This window comes from Salmo salar, chromosome ssa16 (genome assembly GCF_905237065.1).
Source record: "Salmo salar chromosome ssa16, Ssal_v3.1, whole genome shotgun sequence".
NCBI classification, from domain to species: domain Eukaryota; kingdom Metazoa; phylum Chordata; class Actinopteri; order Salmoniformes; family Salmonidae; genus Salmo; species Salmo salar.
Window position 1 is genome coordinate 24,619,904 of NC_059457.1, and position 17,069 is coordinate 24,636,972.

At 44.5% G+C, this 17,069-nt stretch overlaps 1 protein-coding gene across 3 annotated transcripts; it reads left to right on the plus strand.

Moving 5' to 3' along the window:
• Positions 1–1,231: 1,231 nt before the first annotated feature.
• LOC106573524 (inosine-5'-monophosphate dehydrogenase 1b) lies at positions 1,232–15,626 on the plus strand. 3 transcript variants are annotated; one of them, XM_045697086.1, is made up of 15 exons: positions 3,239–3,407; positions 4,247–4,295; positions 9,458–9,559; positions 9,786–9,860; positions 10,053–10,259; positions 10,426–10,513; positions 10,635–10,834; positions 10,917–11,007; positions 11,126–11,221; positions 11,369–11,512; positions 11,765–11,909; positions 12,018–12,161; positions 12,256–12,339; positions 12,564–12,660; positions 14,629–15,626. In XM_045697086.1, exons 1-14 carry the CDS (start codon positions 3,310–3,312, stop codon positions 12,646–12,648), a joined length of 1,608 nt encoding a protein of 535 aa, XP_045553042.1. In that variant the 5' UTR covers positions 3,239–3,309; the 3' UTR covers positions 12,649–12,660; positions 14,629–15,626. The 3 variants fall into 3 exon arrangements, with proteins under 3 accessions (XP_014004126.1, XP_045553042.1, XP_045553043.1); XM_014148651.2 differs by lacking the exons at positions 3,239–3,407; positions 12,564–12,660 and adding an exon at positions 1,232–2,353; XM_045697087.1 differs by lacking the exon at positions 12,564–12,660.
• The last annotated feature ends 1,443 nt before the right edge of the window (positions 15,627–17,069 follow it).

Below are 17,069 nucleotides of genomic sequence, written 5' to 3' on the forward strand. Positions count from 1 at the left end.
GCATGAAAGAAAAGAAGGTTAAATAGATACACACCTTGATAGGGTTAGTGTTTCAAAACGACCATATTTCCATGTTACAGTGCTTGTTTATGGAAAACAGACGACCACCTGTGCTAATTACCTAACTAGCATGCTCTGAACACCTGTGTGTAAGCGTAACTTGGGAAGTGTAACTTGGGAAGTGTAGTTTCCTCAGATGGAAGCACCCATAGCTGTATGGATCTGTGCAAAAACTGCTACAGTAAGTGTATCTTTTTTATTGCATCGCAAGAGATGATTATTTATGTTTCTAAACGTTAAAACACAGCATCGGGATTGTAGTTTACATGAGGCAGTCGTGGGCGAAGCTAACAGCTGAGACCTGTAGCGAGAAAGCAGAATGCCGCATAGGGTTTTCAAGAACTGTAGGGTAAGTTAAGCTGCCAACACATTTCTGTACTGAATGAAATATTAATAACACTACCTTTTAAAAACAATGTCTGTCTTTATTTCCCAAACACTATTGCTTTTTTGTCTTTTAATAATTTTAAGCATCTTTTAACACCGGTGTGACAGGCTTAACACCTAACAAACACCTTTAAAAAATATATATATAATTTAAAAACTGTTTTAACATAAGCCAGGTCCTGATGTTACCTCATATCCCAGCCATAAGGCCTTGCGTTACCCCTGGGAAGAAAACACTTCAATTTGCCATTGGCGCAACTTACCCAAAGGCAAATATTTGGACTATATTAGCGCACACAGCTATAAGGATGCACTTTCATGCTAGGTTTAGGGCCTCATATTGAAGCTAATAGATCCCAACTGATGAAATGATGACCTCTTCCTAAATATTTGGTCAAATTATTAATTTTGTTTATGGTTTCCTTGAAACAAGGGTGGCTAAATTTACCCTTTTGGCTCAATTTACCCCACTCTCCCCTACAGGAATATATATATATATATATATATATATATATACAGAGAGAGAGAGACTAAGTGAGTATTGAAGAGGCTTTTTTTGGTCCAATCCCTCAGTAATTGTCACAAGCAGTCATCTGCAGATGATGTTCCTGAGAGCGTCCCTAGCAACCCAGTCACCCTCTGCTCAGTCAATGGGTTCAGAGCAGCACAGAGTTTAGTTTAGCTAACCTGCCTACACAAAGCTGTCAGAGACTGGTAACACACACTCCCCTCACCATGGCGATACTGGGAAGGGAAAGTGTGTCATCTCGCCACCCCCAACCGTTCCCTCCGCCCCCTCTATCACTCTACTCTCACTCCCTCTCTCCTCCCTCCACTCCACCTAGATGCCCTCTCCTGCTTTAATTCCTCCAATCCTCTTTGTAGGACTGACGTCTGCTACAGTCACAAACAGAGCTAAGACAGGAGAGGAGAGTGGAGGAAAAAGAGTCTGGTAGTCTCAGAAACAAACTGCTCTCTATCTCTCACACTTCCACTAGCTCAGCTCCCAGGGCTCTCCAGGACTCAGGGGGTTGCTCTACCCTCACAGCATCCTCTCCTCGCTCCTTGTTGGGGCTCACCTCACTGCCTGAGACCGGGGAACATCCAGGGGACATCTAGGTGACACTCACTCAGCCTCATCCAGGACCTGGGACTTCAGCCGGCTCCTACTCAAAGTCCTTCTGAGCCTGCAACGTGACCCACCTTTCCCTCGTCTGTCTGACTGAGAGAGAGAGAGAGAGAGAGAGAGAGGGAACTGTCATTCTATCTCAGGAACATCAGGGTTTCCAATCTCGGGCCTCAACTCCCATGCACTGTATCTGCAGAGAGGCTGGAAGACAAGGGAATACCCTTAAGACACAGACCGGATGATTTCAATTTGTCCTACTGATATCGTCATAAGAGATAAGACACAGCTGTGAGATAGTGTGTCTGTGTGTATTTCTTATAACGAGTGTGACACAGACCACTCTGCGTCAGCAGTGTGTTAGAGAAAGAACACACACTCTGGGGAAGCCTTTTCTTGTGGTATTTGATGTGCAGGTGTGTGTGTGACATGTCAGGTGTGTGACTCATTGTAGTTGTTAGGCATTGAATGTGCATTTGAGACGTGAGTGAGACCTTAAGTGTGCGAGAGGCTTCGGTTTCCTCTGGATTTCTCTGAGATGGAGGGTCAAGGCTACGACCGGTTTGGTGAAGGTGAGCGTGACACCTACCAGATCGACTACCGCCGTATCGTTGGTGATACCGAGCCCGCTAGGCCGCGCCTCTTGCCCCACGAAGGGGAACACACACACCCCAATGCCAACCCCCATGGAGCCTACACACACACCAACCCTCACGGCCACGAGACGGCCGCGCAGAGATACAGCGCCACGCGCATCCAAGCCGGATATGAACCTGAGAGGTGAGTCAGACACACACACACACACAGGTGAGAAACAAAACAGCTATACCGTACCAGTCATAATCAGCTAACCTCCAATTGCCCTAACAATCAGTCAGGAACGAGGCCCTGACAGGGTCCCAGAAGCCACTAGCCTAGGGAATTACTGGCTTTCATCTACATGAACTACAGTAACTTCCAAAATATTAATCTGCCAGTCAAGGTTTTTTTCATTGAGGTGGTCAGTGAGCTTTATAAATCCCAGTTAGCTGCTACCCAGGAGACAGTGATGTAACTAAAGCCTCTTACCTGCTGCATGACCATCACACAGACTGAGTTTCCATTGACAGGGTTATAGAGTCTGTAGGTTGACCAACATATCCAGACCACAGAGCCAATGTATTTATGTAATCAAGAGGTAAACAACCACACTGAAGGTAAGCTTGTGATGTTGTCCTACAGCCATCCATAATCATAAGGTGCTGAAGAAAGACAACTACATACAGTGTATTCCCTTGTATCACGCAAAAACAAGAAACGGTAGGTTACAGCCAGCTCTCGATGACATGGTTTTACGAGCATCAGTGATGTGGTTAAAGGAAAAATAGGTGGGTAAACTCTGACCGCTGGTCGCAGTGAAACAAGTAACGCTCCCTATACTTTCAATGCATTTTTACGCAAAGGTGGATAAACTGTTGAGCAACAACAAAAATTTAGTTTACTTACGATCATGTATTCTACCCAGGCGCTCTTTGAATTTTCACAAACATTCATGAAGATGAAACATGGAGATACGGTATTATGGGGGATTACATCATTAAATCTGTCTATATGTTTAATCTGCAGGGTGAAAACTACAAATCCTGCATTAGAGTCCAGATTCTAGAAGCTCTTCGCCTCCGTTATGGTCAACAGGGTTATGCCTATGTACAGTATATGGGAGAGAGGAAGGAATGTAAGTGTGTGTGTGTTTCAGCATGGCTGACTATCTGATCAGTGGAGGGACAGGGTACGTGCCTGAAGATGGACTCGCGGCTCAGCAGCTCTTCTCTATCGGGGACGGACTCACATACAAGTAATATTTTGTATACATTCTACCAGAGTTAGAGAGCAGCATTTCCAATGATATTGATTGAAATTGCTATAATTGTGCAATTTAAAGTTATGAAAGAGGGAGTCAATGAAGAGGCCTTCAGCCTGTAGCCACACCCTCAACAGGTGCGTGGCGCTATCTATGACAGCGGTGCTGAAACTGCGTTGTTGGTGAGCGCTGCTCGCGGTGCTGTCCATGTTGCTGATTGCTGAATTGTTTACTTATGTGGCAACTACGGAAGTATAACAGATGTGTTCACAGTTCCCGATAACTCAGAGAGCTCTGAAATGCATGAATAAGACCCTGCCGCCAGGTTGACTGTTGTGGTAAGATACTAGTATTATTACCATAAATATAATTTGGCAAACTTCAGAGCCAGACGCCATGTTGCTGCCCCGAGAGTAGAAACAAACAAACACTCACTGACTGCTGAGACGATATGGTGAGACCAGACCAGTAGAATAAGGATCATTATGCATCCTTACTTTAAAATTAGAATGAGCACATTAGACTTGTGTTATCAGCCCTAATGGAGGTTTACACAGAGAGACAATCAAATTGTCACATCCAGTACAGTGGGAGTGTTATAAAGAGGCTTTATCTCCAATACACACTGTGTGAGGTTGTATGAGTGATATGCAGAGTGGTTAAGAGTGTAGGGATGTGATGCTGTGCTGGCCAGGGGTTAGGGTTCATGGGACTGGTGATGGGAGGCAAGGGGTGAGGAGAGTTCACCAATCCGTTTTCTCACTCTTTGGCAAAAGGACTTGTCTGACCTTACATCGTTTTCTCTATCTCTCCCCCTCTCTCTCTTTCTACAGTGATTTCCTGATTCTTCCTGGTTTCATAGACTTTAACTCTGATGAAGTGGTGAGTTTGTTTGACCTTTTCATTGCTAATAACAACAGAAGCTACATATACAATATCAAAGCCACGCTACAGCTTTAGTCAACTCCATTGCTGTTGTCTGGAACATACAAATACATATGATATCATAACCAGACGTACATAGAAGTCGTGTGTGTGCAGCAACTTCTCTCATGTGGTCCTCTGTCTCTCTCAGGACTGGAGGTTGCTGAGTGTTTCTCTCAGTTGAATAACGTGTGAACACACACACACACACACACACACACACACACACACACACACACACACACACACACACACACACACACACACACACACAAAACCTCAAAGGGATTCTCAGCTTCTGTGCCTGTGCAAACATGCCCAGGACAAAACACACACGCACACCGTGGATAGATAGCAGCATTCGCGCAAAACTGAAAGCGTGAACCACCACATTTTACCACGTTAAGGTAACTGGGAACATGGATGAGTACAAACACTCCAGCTATTCCCTCTGTAAGGAAATCAAACAGACAAAATGTCGGTACAGAGGTAAAGTGGAGTTGCAATTCTATTTTGTAGAGACTCCAGGCAATCACGGATTATAAAGGGAAAACCAGCCACGTCGCGGACACTGACGCCTTGCTCCCGGACAGGTTAAACACAATCAAGGATAACACAGTGCCGTCGCTCACGAGGACTGTAAGCTCTCGTTCTCCGTGGCCGACGTGATTTAGACATTTAAGTGTGTTAACCCTCACAAGGCTGCCTGCCCAGACAGCATCACTAGCCGCAACCTTAGAGCATGTGCAGACCAGCTGGCTGGAGTGTTTACGGATATGTTCAATCTCTCCCTATCCCAGTCTGTTGTCCCCACTTGCTTCAAGATGTCCAAATTGTTTCTGCATACTGCCTCAACAGATCGACTGATGACGCAATCACCATCGCACTTCACACTGCCCTACCCAATCAGGACAAGAGGAATACCTATGTAAGAATGCTGTTCATTGACTACAGCTCAGCCTTCAACACCACAGTGCCCTCTTAGCTCATCATTAAGCTTGGGGCCCTGGGTCAGAAACCCCGCCCTGTGCAACTGGGTCCTGGACTTCCTGACAGGCCGACCCCAAGTGGTGATGGTAGGCAACAACACGTCCGCTACACTGATCCTCAACACAGAGCAAATAAAATGTATGCATTCACTACTGTAAGTCGCTCTGGATAAGAGCGTCTGCTAAATGACTAAAATGTAAAATGTAACACGAGGGCCCCACAAGAGTGGGTGCTCAGCCCCCTCCTGTACTCCCTGTTCACCCATGACTGCGTGGCCACGGCCGTCTCCAACTCAGTCATCAAGTTTGCAGACGACACAACCGTAGTAGCCTGATTACAGCCTACAGGGAGGAGGTGAGGGCCCTGGCGGAGTGGTGCCAGGAAAATAACCTCTCCCTCAACTTCAACAAAATGAAGGAGCTGATCTTGGATTTCAGGAGACCACAGAGGGAGCACGCCACCATCCACATCAACGGGGTCGCAGTGGAAAGGGTGAAAAGATTACAGTTCCTTGGCGTGCACATAATTGACAACCTGAAATGATCCATCCACACTAACAGTGGTGAAAAAGGTGCAACAGTGCCTTTTCAACCTCAGGAAGCTGAAGAAATTAGTCTTGGCCTCTAAGACCCTCACAAACTTCTAGATGCACCACTGAGAGCATCCTGTCAGACTGTATCACCGCGTGGTACGGCAACTGCACCGTCCGCAACCGCATGGCTCTCCAGACAGTGATGCGGTCAGCCCAATGGCACACCGGGGGTACACAGCCTGCCCTCTAGGACAGGTATTCCCCAGGGGTACGCACAATGCCAACTAAAAATGTGATTCAATTTTTTTTTTAAGTTAGGTATTTTTCTCGCCTGGGTAGCCTCGTTTCACTGCCAAAAATAAAATTAAACCATCTAGTGTTCAGCGAAATAACAACACAATGTCAAATACAGGTAGCCTAGTCAAATAATTAACATCCAATCACATTAACCGTTACTCTCTCGCGGGAATTGCACTAATGGTCCATATGTAGCCAAACGTAGCTGCTACTCATTCCGTTTACTCGAAAAATTATAAATGGTTAAAAAAAGTAAGGCCCGCGTCCATAGAGACACATACCAGCTCTACTGGTAGTACTGCTACTACCAGCAGTACTGAACCTGGACCTGTCGACGACACAAGTTGTTCTGCTTCCACGAGCACATCCAATGCTAGCATCAGTAATTCTACATTTGTTGTTAGCCCAGCTAGCATGGACACTGACATTTGTGACTCTGATGCAGCCAAAGAGCTACTGCCCCCTTACCCGGGAAAGTACCAAACAACAGACAGCGACGTTGGACCATCGAAGAGGCGCAAATATGATGAGAACTACATTGATTTGGGGTTCACTTATATTGGGAGTAGTGCCTTTCCTCAGCCACAGTGTGTTATATGTGCAAAAGTATCTCACAACTTGATGAAACCTTCACTCTTGCACAGACATTTAGAAACAAAACATGCCAATTTGAAAAACAAGCCGCGGGAGCTTTTGGAGCGAGAATTAAGAATTTGAGTAGTAAGACATGTATAAAAGCCACAGATCCCATGAATAAGAAGGGGCTAGAAGTGTCTTATATGGTGAGCTACCGAGTGGCTAGGACAGGCAAGCCCCATACTACTGTGGAGGACTTAATTATTCCTGCTGTCGCGGATATGGCTGGGACAATGCTGGGGGAAAAGGCCAAAAAAAGCTCCTGGTATATGTTCGTTACATTTATGGGGGGTCAATTAAGGAAGACATTTATGGGGGGGTCAATTAAGAGGATATGTTTTTTAAGTACTGGACAGCTTTGTGACATCAATTGAACTTTGTGTTGGTATCAAGATGTGTTGGTATCTGTACTGATGGCGCAAAAGCCATGACAGGGAGACATAGTGGAGTGGTAACAAGCGTGCAAGCAGTTGCTCTCGACACCACTTGGGTACACTGCAGCATCCACCGAGAGGCTCTTGCTGCCAAGGGAATGCCTGACAGCTTGGAAGACGTTTTGGACACTACAGTGAAAATGGTTAACGTTGTTAAAGCAAGGCCCCTGAACTCTCATGTGTTTTCTGCACTATGCAATGATATGGGCAGCGACCATGTAAAGCTTTTACAACATACAGAAGTGCGCTGGTTATCAAGGGGCAAAGTATTAAAAAATATATATATTAATTGAGAGACGAGCTTAAAGTTCTTTACTGACCATAATTTGCACTTGTCTGGCCCCTTGCATGATGATGAGTTTCTCACAGGACTGGCCTGTCTGGGTGATGTTTTTTTCTCGCCTAAATGATCTGAATCTAGGATTACAGGGACTCTCCGCAACTATATTCAATATGCTATTCAATGTGCAATGATTAAGAAGTTGGAGCTCTTCTCTGTCTGTATTAACAAGGACAACACACAGGTCTTTCCATCATTGTATGATTTTTTTGTGTGAAAATGAACTCAAGCTTACGGACAATGTCATGTGATATAGCGAAGCACCTGAGTGAGTTTGGTGCGCAATTACGCAGGTACTTTCCCGAAACGGATGACACAAACAACTGGATTTGTTATACCTTTCATGCCCTGCCTCCAGTCCACTTACCGATATCTGAATGCGAGCCTCATCGACATTGCAACAAGCGGTTCTGTGAAAATTGAATTTAATCAGAAGCCACTGCCAGATTTCTGGATTGGGCTGCACTCAGTATCCTGCCTTGGCAAATCACGCTGTTAAGACACTGATGCCCTTTGCAACCACGCACCTATGTGAGAGTGGATTCTCGGCCCTCACAAGCATGATAACTAAATACAGGCACAGACTGTGTGTGGAAAATGATTTAAGACAGACTTTCCAATACAACCCAATGTTGCAGAGTTATGTGCATCCTTTCAAGCACACCCTTCTCATTAACCTGTGATGAGTTATTCACCATTTTCGATGAACAAATAGTTTTATATGTAAGATGGCTAAATAAAGAGCTAAATTATAGATTATTATTGTATTATTATTTGTGCCCTGGTCCTATAAGAGCTCTTTGTCACTTCCCACGAGCCGGTTTGTGACAAACTCATTCTCATATTTAATAAATGTATAGTGTGCGTGTGGCAGGCTTACAATGATGGTTAAAAACAACATTTGAGAGTGCACTGGCCCTGGTGCTAGAGGGGGTACGCAGCTGGAGGTTGAATGTTTGAAGGAGTACCAGACTATAAAATGTTTGGGAACCACTGCTTTAGGACATCTACAGCACCCGGTGTCACAGGAAGGCCAAGAAGATCATCAAGGACCTCAGCCACCAGAGCCACGGCATGTTCACCCTGCTACCATCTAGAAGGCAGAGACGGTACAGGTGCATCAAAGCTGGGACAGAGAGACTGAAAAACAGTTTCTATATCCGGGCCACTGTTAAATAGTCACCACTAGCTGGCCTCTGCCCAGTCCCTTTTTAATAAGATTTACATACTGTTTTGCCCACTTCATATGTATATACTGTATTCTAATGAAGGATCAATCTATATAACTACTGCTGTACACACCTTTTCTATTCATATACTGTCCATACTGTTTATACACACCATCATATGCATGTATACTTACATTCCGGACTCTGACATTGCTCGTTCTAATATTTCTATATTTCTTAAATCCTTAATTTATTTTGTGGGGGGATTTGCGTGTATTGTTTTGTACTGCTCTATTGGAGCTAGGAACATAAGAATTTCCGCTACACTTGCAATAACATCTGCAAAATATGTGTTCTCGACCAATAGAATTTGATTTGAACAACCCTGATGAGAACAGCAACACCAGTCCCTCATGGCTGCGAGTCAGAGTCATGTCCTGTGTAATTGCTTTAGTAGGCTACAGGTGCTGGTGTTTTTAGCTTGTTTGTTCTTTACTGGCAGAAGCGTACATCCCCTGTGGTATATGACTGTATAATCAGGACTTAACAGGGACAGCTCATGTCCATGGTGCCACCTAATGGCAATGAGGTATTGCATGTTCTGAGTGGTCTTGCCTGAGTCACAGATGTTTGGTTGACAGGGTGCTATTATTTTTGTAGTTACTTTTTTTTCATCCCTGTAATGTGATGTTAGTGTGACGTTGTCTACTTCCTGTTCCCAGGACCTGACTTCAGCTCTGACCAGGAAGATCACCCTGAAGACTCCTCTAATCTCATCTCCCATGGATACAGTCACTGAGTCCTCCATGGCCATCGCTATGGCTGTGAGTATAGAGCCACTCCTCATCTTCTCATCCAGCCAACACCAATAAGACAAGGCCACAAATATTTCACAAAACGTCATATACTAGTGGTATTTTTGGTTGTGGCTTTTTATGTATTGCCCCCCAAAACATGTGTGATAATACCTGGACTCTGGTATATTGAAGTCTCATTGGGCAAACATCTTGTTTGGCTAACCCTGATTGGTCAGTGCACTGTGTGTCGTAGCTCATGGGCGGGATTGGGATCATGCACCATAACTGTACTCCAGAGTTCCAGGCCAACGAGGTCCGCTTGGTCAAGGTAAGATGGAGGCTAGCGGTTGGACAACCTACAGATATATATTGATTTACAAATGTATTGATATACCACTACATCAACAGTATAATGTCTCATGTCAAATGACATTGTGACAATGTAACAATGCGTGAATACACTCAAACCTCCTGGTACATTTGCTGAATTATGTTTCTTAAATGATTTATTTGTGGTCAGAAATTTGAGCAGGGTTTCATCACAGACCCGGTGGTAATGAGTCCTCACCACACGGTGGGAGACGTGTTCGAAGCCAAGGTCCGCCACGGCTTCTCTGGCATCCCCGTCACAGAGACGGGAAAGATGGGAAGCAAGCTCGTGGGTATCGTCACCTCCCGAGACATCGACTTCCTTTCCGAGAAAGACCATGACAGACCCCTGGAAGAGGTGTGTGTTTGTGGGGTTGGTATGTTTGTGCTTGACATGTTTGTATGACATCTTTGTTTGGACATACAGTCATTACAATTGTCAACACATATATTGTTAACTGGGTGAGTCTTGTCGTATTGAATACTATTCCTGTGAGGTTTACATGTATGGTTGATTCTTGCAGGCCATGACAAAGAGGGAAGATTTAGTGGTTGCACCAGCTGGTGTAACACTGAAAGAAGCCAACGATATCCTGCAGCGCAGCAAGAAAGGTAACACAATGTTCTGTAGAGACACTTTACTCAGACAGGACATGATCAAATATCTATCTTTGTTTGGTAAATTACAATTTTTTTAGAGAACTTCTCCTTTTGTGTCCTCTGTCTCTCTTAGGTAAGCTGCCCATAGTGAATGACAGTGATGAGCTGGTGGCCATCATAGCGAGGACAGACCTGAAGAAGAACAGAGACTACCCTCTGGCCTCTAAAGACTCCAGGAAGCAGCTGCTGTGTGGAGCTGCCATCGGAACCAGAGAGGAGGACAAGTACAGACTGGACCTGCTGATGCAGGCTGGTGTCGACATGGTGGTGCTGGTGGGTCTGGGGAAGGGGTTGGGTTATTATATTGTATTTTTGTGTTCCACTCCTCTCTAACCCCTGTCTGTTTACCATGTAGGACTCCTCCCAGGGGAATTCTGTCTATCAGATCAACATGATCAACTACATCAAACAGAAATACCCTGAACTACAGGTGGTGGGAGGAAACGGTGAGTCTGCTCTCCTCTACCTTCTCTAGCAATGCCTCTTTCACGTTAATCTCTCTTGCATTTTCACTCTCTGTCTCTCTCTCTCTTTCTCCCCATCCTCTATTTTCATTCTCTGTAGTGGTGACTGCAGCACAGGCTAAGAATCTGATAGATGCGGGTGTGGATGCTCTGAGGGTGGGGATGGGCTGTGGCTCCATCTGCATCACCCAGGAAGGTACGGAGAGACAGGGAGAGGAACAGCAAATGGGGAGGGAGAAGGAGAGGGAGTGAGGAGAGTGAAGTTTGACTGTTTAGTTAAAAAGACAAACTATTTGCGAATTGCTGACATGTTGCTGACACGTTGCTTTGTGCTGTGTGCCAGTGATGGCATGTGGGCGTCCCCAGGGTACATCAGTGTACAAGGTGGCAGAGTATGCCAGGCGTTTCGGTGTGCCTGTCATCGCAGACGGAGGCATCCAGACCGTTGGACACGTGGTCAAAGCTCTCGCTCTCGGGGCATCCACAGGTGTGTGTGTGTGTGTGTGTGTGTGTGTGTGTGTGTGTGTGTGTGTGTGTGTGTGTGTGTGTGTGTGTGTGTGTGTGTGTGTGTGTGTGTGTGTGTGTGTGTGTGTGTGTGTGTGTGTGTGTGTGTGTGTGTTGAACCCACCCAGCATATTTAACCTTTTTCCATAAACCGGAAAATCCACATCATAGACTACTATTGATGGTCAGACTTTTACCTCCTTTCACTTCTGATCCCTGACCTCTGTGCCCTCAGTGATGATGGGGTCATTGCTCGCGGCTACCACGGAGGCCCCGGGGGAGTATTTCTTCTCGGACGGCGTGCGACTAAAGAAGTACCGCGGGATGGGCTCCCTGGACGCCATGGAGAAGAACAGCAGCAGCCAGAAACGCTACTTCAGGTAGAGAGAGGGAGACAGATTGTTTTGTTTATTTTCAGTAATAGGGCCAAGGAGAGAGATGTGTGTAACTCCACAGTGAGGGGGATGTGTGTGTGTGTGTCTCGACAGTGAGGGGGACAAGGTGAAGGTGGCTCAGGGTGTGTCAGGGTCGGTCCAGGATAAAGGCTCCATCCATAAATTTGCCCCCTATCTCATTGCTGGCATACAACATGGCTGCCAAGATATCGGAGCCAAGAGCCTCTGCATACTGCGGTAAGTTAGACTGTGTTGTTGTATTCCACTTCTTTGATATGATCTGTGTCTCTCTGTTCCATTTTTGATGATGCATTGTTGTATGTTATTCCAGGTCCATGATGTACTCTGGGGAGTTGAAGTTTGAGAAGAGGACCATGTCAGCTCAGGTTGAGGGGGGAGTACACGGGCTACACTCGTAAGTCTGTCCCTGCCTGCCTCTGGTATCGCTTACACATCCTTTCCTCTGGAATTCCTTATAGATCTTGTGCTCCTCTCCTCTGTGATCGACTAACCTGCCCTTTTGTCTCATGTTCTGTGCCTGTGTCCGATGTGTCCTTTAACTCTGCTCTGGGTGGTAGTATGTGTGTGTGTTTGTTCTCACCAGTGGCGTCCGTATCTCCTTGACTACATGTTGTTTAGGAGTTGCTACTTACACCGGGGATTGGCAGTCTTACCATACGAGGTCCATTGTGGGTGCAGGCTTTCGCTCCAGTCAAAGCAGTAACAGCAGATGCAAGTAATTACGTTTTGACTATGATTGGTTGATTTATTGTGCTAGAATTGTAACTGCTTTAGCTGGGGCAGAATCCTGCACCCACACTGGCCATTTGCGGATATACAGTGCATTTGGAAAGTATTTGAACCCCTTCCCTGTTTCCAAATTGTATCACATTACAGCCTTATACTAAAATGTATTACATACAAAATGTTCCTCATCAATCTACACAAAATACCCCATAATGACAAAGTGAAAACAGGTTTTAGACATTTTTGCAAATGTATTAAAAATGTAAAACAGAAATACCTTATGTAAATAAGTATTCAGACCCTTTGCTATGAGACTTGAAATTGAGCTCAGGTGCATCCTGTTTCCATTGATCATTGAGATGTTTCTACAACTTGATTGGAGTCCACCTGTGGTAAATTCAATTGATTGGACATGATTTGGAAATGCAAACACCTGTCTATATAAGGTCCCACAGTTGACAGTGCATGTCAGAGCAAAAACCAAGCCATGAGGTCGAAGCAATTGTCCGTAGAGCTCCGAGACAGGATTGTGCCGAGGCACAGATCTGGGGAAGGGTACCAAAAAATGTCTGCAGAATTGAAGGTCCACAAGAACACAGTCGCCTCCATCATTCTTAAATGGAAGAATTTTGGAACCACCAAGACTTCCTAGAGCTGGCTGCCCGGCCAAACTGAACAATCGGGGGAGAAGGGCCTTGGTCAGGGAGGTGACCAAAAACCTGATGGTCACTCTGACAAGAGCTCCAGAGTTCCTCTGTGGAGATGGTTGTCCTTCTGGAAATTTCTCCCATCTCTGCAACAGTCCACCAAACAGGTCTTTATGGTAGAGTGGCCAGACAGAAGCCACACCTCAGTAAACGGCACATGACAGCCCGCTTGGAGTTTGCCAAAAAGCACCTAAAGGATTCTCAGACCATGAGAAACAAGATTTCTCTGGTCTGATGAAACCAAGATTAAACTCTTTGGCCTGAATGCCAAGCATCACGTCTTGAGGAAACCTGGCACCATCCCTACGGTGAAGCGTGGTGTCAGCATTATGCTGTGTTTTCTTTTTTCAGCGGCAGGGAATGGGAGACTAGTCAGGAATGAGGGAAAGATGAACGGAGCAAAGTAGAGAGATGCTTGCTGAAAACCTGCTCCAGAGCGCTCAGGACCTAAGACTAGAGTGAAGGTGCACCTTCCAATAGGACAACGACCCTAAGCATACAGCCAAGACAAAGCACGATTGTCCTTGAGTGGCCTAGCCAGAGCCATCTCTGGAGAAACCTGGTAATAGCTGTGCAGCGACGCTCCCCATCCAACCTGATGGAGGTTGAGAGGATCTGCAGAGAAGAATGGGAGAAACTCCCCAAATACAGGTGTGCCAAGCTTGTAGCATCATACCCAAAAAGACTCAAGGCTGTAATCGCTGCCAAAGGTGTTTCAACAAAGTACTGAGTAAAGCATCTGAATACTTATGTAAATATTATATTTCAGTTTTTGTATTTTTTTATACATTTGAAAAATTTCTAAAAACCTGTTTTTGCTTTGTCATTATGGGGTATTGTGTGTAGATTGTAGAATTTAATCCATTTTAGAGTAAGGCTTTAGTGTGGAAAAAGTCAGGATCTGAATACTTTCCCAATGCACTGTAATTGCCTACCCCTGAGTATAACAGTAGTACTGAAGGAAGTTAAGTCAAAATGTCTTCTCTCTCTTTCTCTTACTCATGCTCTCATCATAGATATTCTTTTGTGCCATGTAAGTACATTCTCCCTGTGCTCACAACTTTTCCTACTGCAATTTTCTCTTTATCTTTTTGTTTTCAGGAAGACTCAGGGTTAGAAGTACAGACAAGGACTTTTTAAAGCCCTAACAACTTGACAAAACCCTCAATCTAGTATATCTAGTCTAATATGAGTTTCAATGAGACTTGACTTGCATTCCTGATTGTTGTCTGTGTGTTGTCCTCCTCTAGTTATGAGAAGCGGCTATACTGAGGGAGGAGCGAGAAGAAGCACACGAGCAGCGTACCCCCACCAGCAGCCACCAGGCACAACAGATACATGTGACCTACCTATGTGACCTACCTACAACCACTACTCAATTCAACCATCACATAACCTTTTGGCTATACATAAGACCGCTGACTCCTCTCTTCTCCTCCCACCCACTATCTCTCTCTTTCTTTGTGTTGTGTAAGATGCTTTTGAGGGACCATAAACTCACCTCTGACTTGGTTGATGTTATGACATAATCTACAGGGACTAGGGACTAATGTTCAATGGTCACATGTACCTGGGTCATGGCACAGAGCCATCAGGCTGTATAAGGTATGTAGCGCATGTAGAACTGTGGATACTGTGTACTACTTTATGTACCCTGGAACTCTTTATACCATTTTTGGTTGATCATGGTCCTATGTCTCAGATGTATTTGAATGTACAGTAGTGTTGATGACTGTATGGAATAGCCTAGACGTCTGTTACTGTGGCTCTACTTTAGAGAGGACCAAAGCTACGGTAAGCGTTAGCCTTCAATCAGGGATAACCACAACGCCTTAAGACTGCACATGGAGTCTATACTGTGGATAGTGCTAGAATCTGGTTTTCACTGGATTCTCATCAGTTTGAAAAAAAAAGAAAAAGAACCACAATTTTGTTTTTGTGTGAAGTTCACCACTAAGATTTGGGATGTTTTCTTTCATGTTATGTATGTGTTTTCTGATGACAGGATGATTGTACAGTGACTTTGGCCTAGTCTGTGGTGTTAATAATATGATGGATTTGAGTGCATTCGGAAAGTATTCAGACCCCTTATTCTAAAATTGCTTAAATAGTTTTTTCCCCCTCATCAATCTACACGCAATACCCCATAATAACGAAGCAAAAACATTTATTTTTTTGTACAAATGTACATAGTTGAAGTCGGAAGTTTACATACACCTTAGCCAAATACATTTAAACTCAGTTTTCCCAATTCCTGACATTTAATCCTAGTAAAAAAATCCCTGTCTTAGGTCAGTTAGGATAACCCCTTAATTTTAAGAATGTGAAATGTCAGAATAATAGTAGAGAGAATTATTTATTTCAGCTTTTATTTCTTTCATCACATTCCCAATGGGTCAGAAGATTACATACACTCAATTAGTATTTGGTTGCATTGCCTTTACATTGTTTAACTTGGGTCAAACGTTTAGGGTAGCCTTCCACAAGCTTCCCACAATAAGTTGGGTGAATTTTGGCCCATTCCTTCTGACAGAGCTGGTGTAACTGAGTCAGGTTTGTAGGCCTAATTGCTCGCACACGCTTTTTCAGTTCTGCCCACAAATACTCTATAGGATTGAGGTCAGGGCTTTGTGATGGCCACTCCAATACCTTGACTTTGTGGTCCTTAAGCCATTTTGCCACAATTTGTAAGTATTCTTGGGGTCATTGTCCATTTGTAAGACCCATTTGCAACCAAGCTTTAACTTCCTGACTGATGTTTTGAGATGTTGCTTCAATATATCCACATAATTTTCCTCCCTTATGATGCCATCTATTTTTGTGAAGTGCACCAATCCCTCCTGCATCAAAGCACCCCCACAACATGATACTGCCACCCCCATTCTTCACGGTTGGGATGGTGTTCTTCGGCTTGCAAGCCTCCCCCTTTTTCCTCCAAACATAACGATGGTCATTATGACCAAACAGTTCTATTTTTGTTTCATCAGACCAGAGGACATTTCTCCAAAAAGTACGATCTTTGTCCCCATGTGCAGTTGCAAACCGTAGTCTGGCTTTATTATGGCGGTTTTGGAGCAGTGACTTCTTCCTTGCTGAGCGGCCTTTCAGGTTATGTCAATATAGGACTTGTTTTACTGTGGATATAAATACTTTTGTACCTGTTTCCTCCAGCATATTCACAAGGTCCTTTGCTGTTGTTCTGGAATTGATTTGCACTTTTCGCACCAAAGTACGTTCATCTCTAGGGGACAGAACGCGTCTCCATCCTGAGTGGTATGACAGCTGTGTGGTCCTATGGTGTTTATACTTGCGTACTATTGTTTGTACAGATGAAAGTGGTACCTTCAGGCATTTGGAAATTGCTCCCAAGGATGAACCAGACTTGTGGAGGTCTGCAATTTTCTTGGCTGATTTCTTTTGATTTTCCCATGATGTCAAGCAAAGAGGCACTGAGTTTGAAGGTAGGCCTTGAAATACATCTACAGGTACACCTCCAATTGACTCAAACAATGTGAATTAGCCTATCAGAAGCTTCTAAAGCCATGACATAATTTTCTGGAATTTTCCAAGCTGTTTAAAGGCACAATCAACTTAGTGTATGTAAACTTCTGACCCACTGGAATTGTGATACAGTGAATTCTAAGTGAAATAGTCTGTCTGTAAACAATTGTTGGAAAAATGACTTGTGTCA

Coding starts and splice junctions, on each gene's coding strand:
- LOC106573524 (XM_014148651.2), top strand. CDS start 2,112: ATGGAGGGTCAAGGCTACGACCGGTTTGGTGAAGGTGAGCGTGACACC. Junction 9,560..9,785: donor CCATGGCCATCGCTATGGCT/GTGAGTATAGAG, acceptor TGTGTGTCGTAG/CTCATGGGCGGGATTGGGAT. Junction 12,162..12,255: donor AAGAGCCTCTGCATACTGCG/GTAAGTTAGACT, acceptor ATGTTATTCCAG/GTCCATGATGTACTCTGGGG.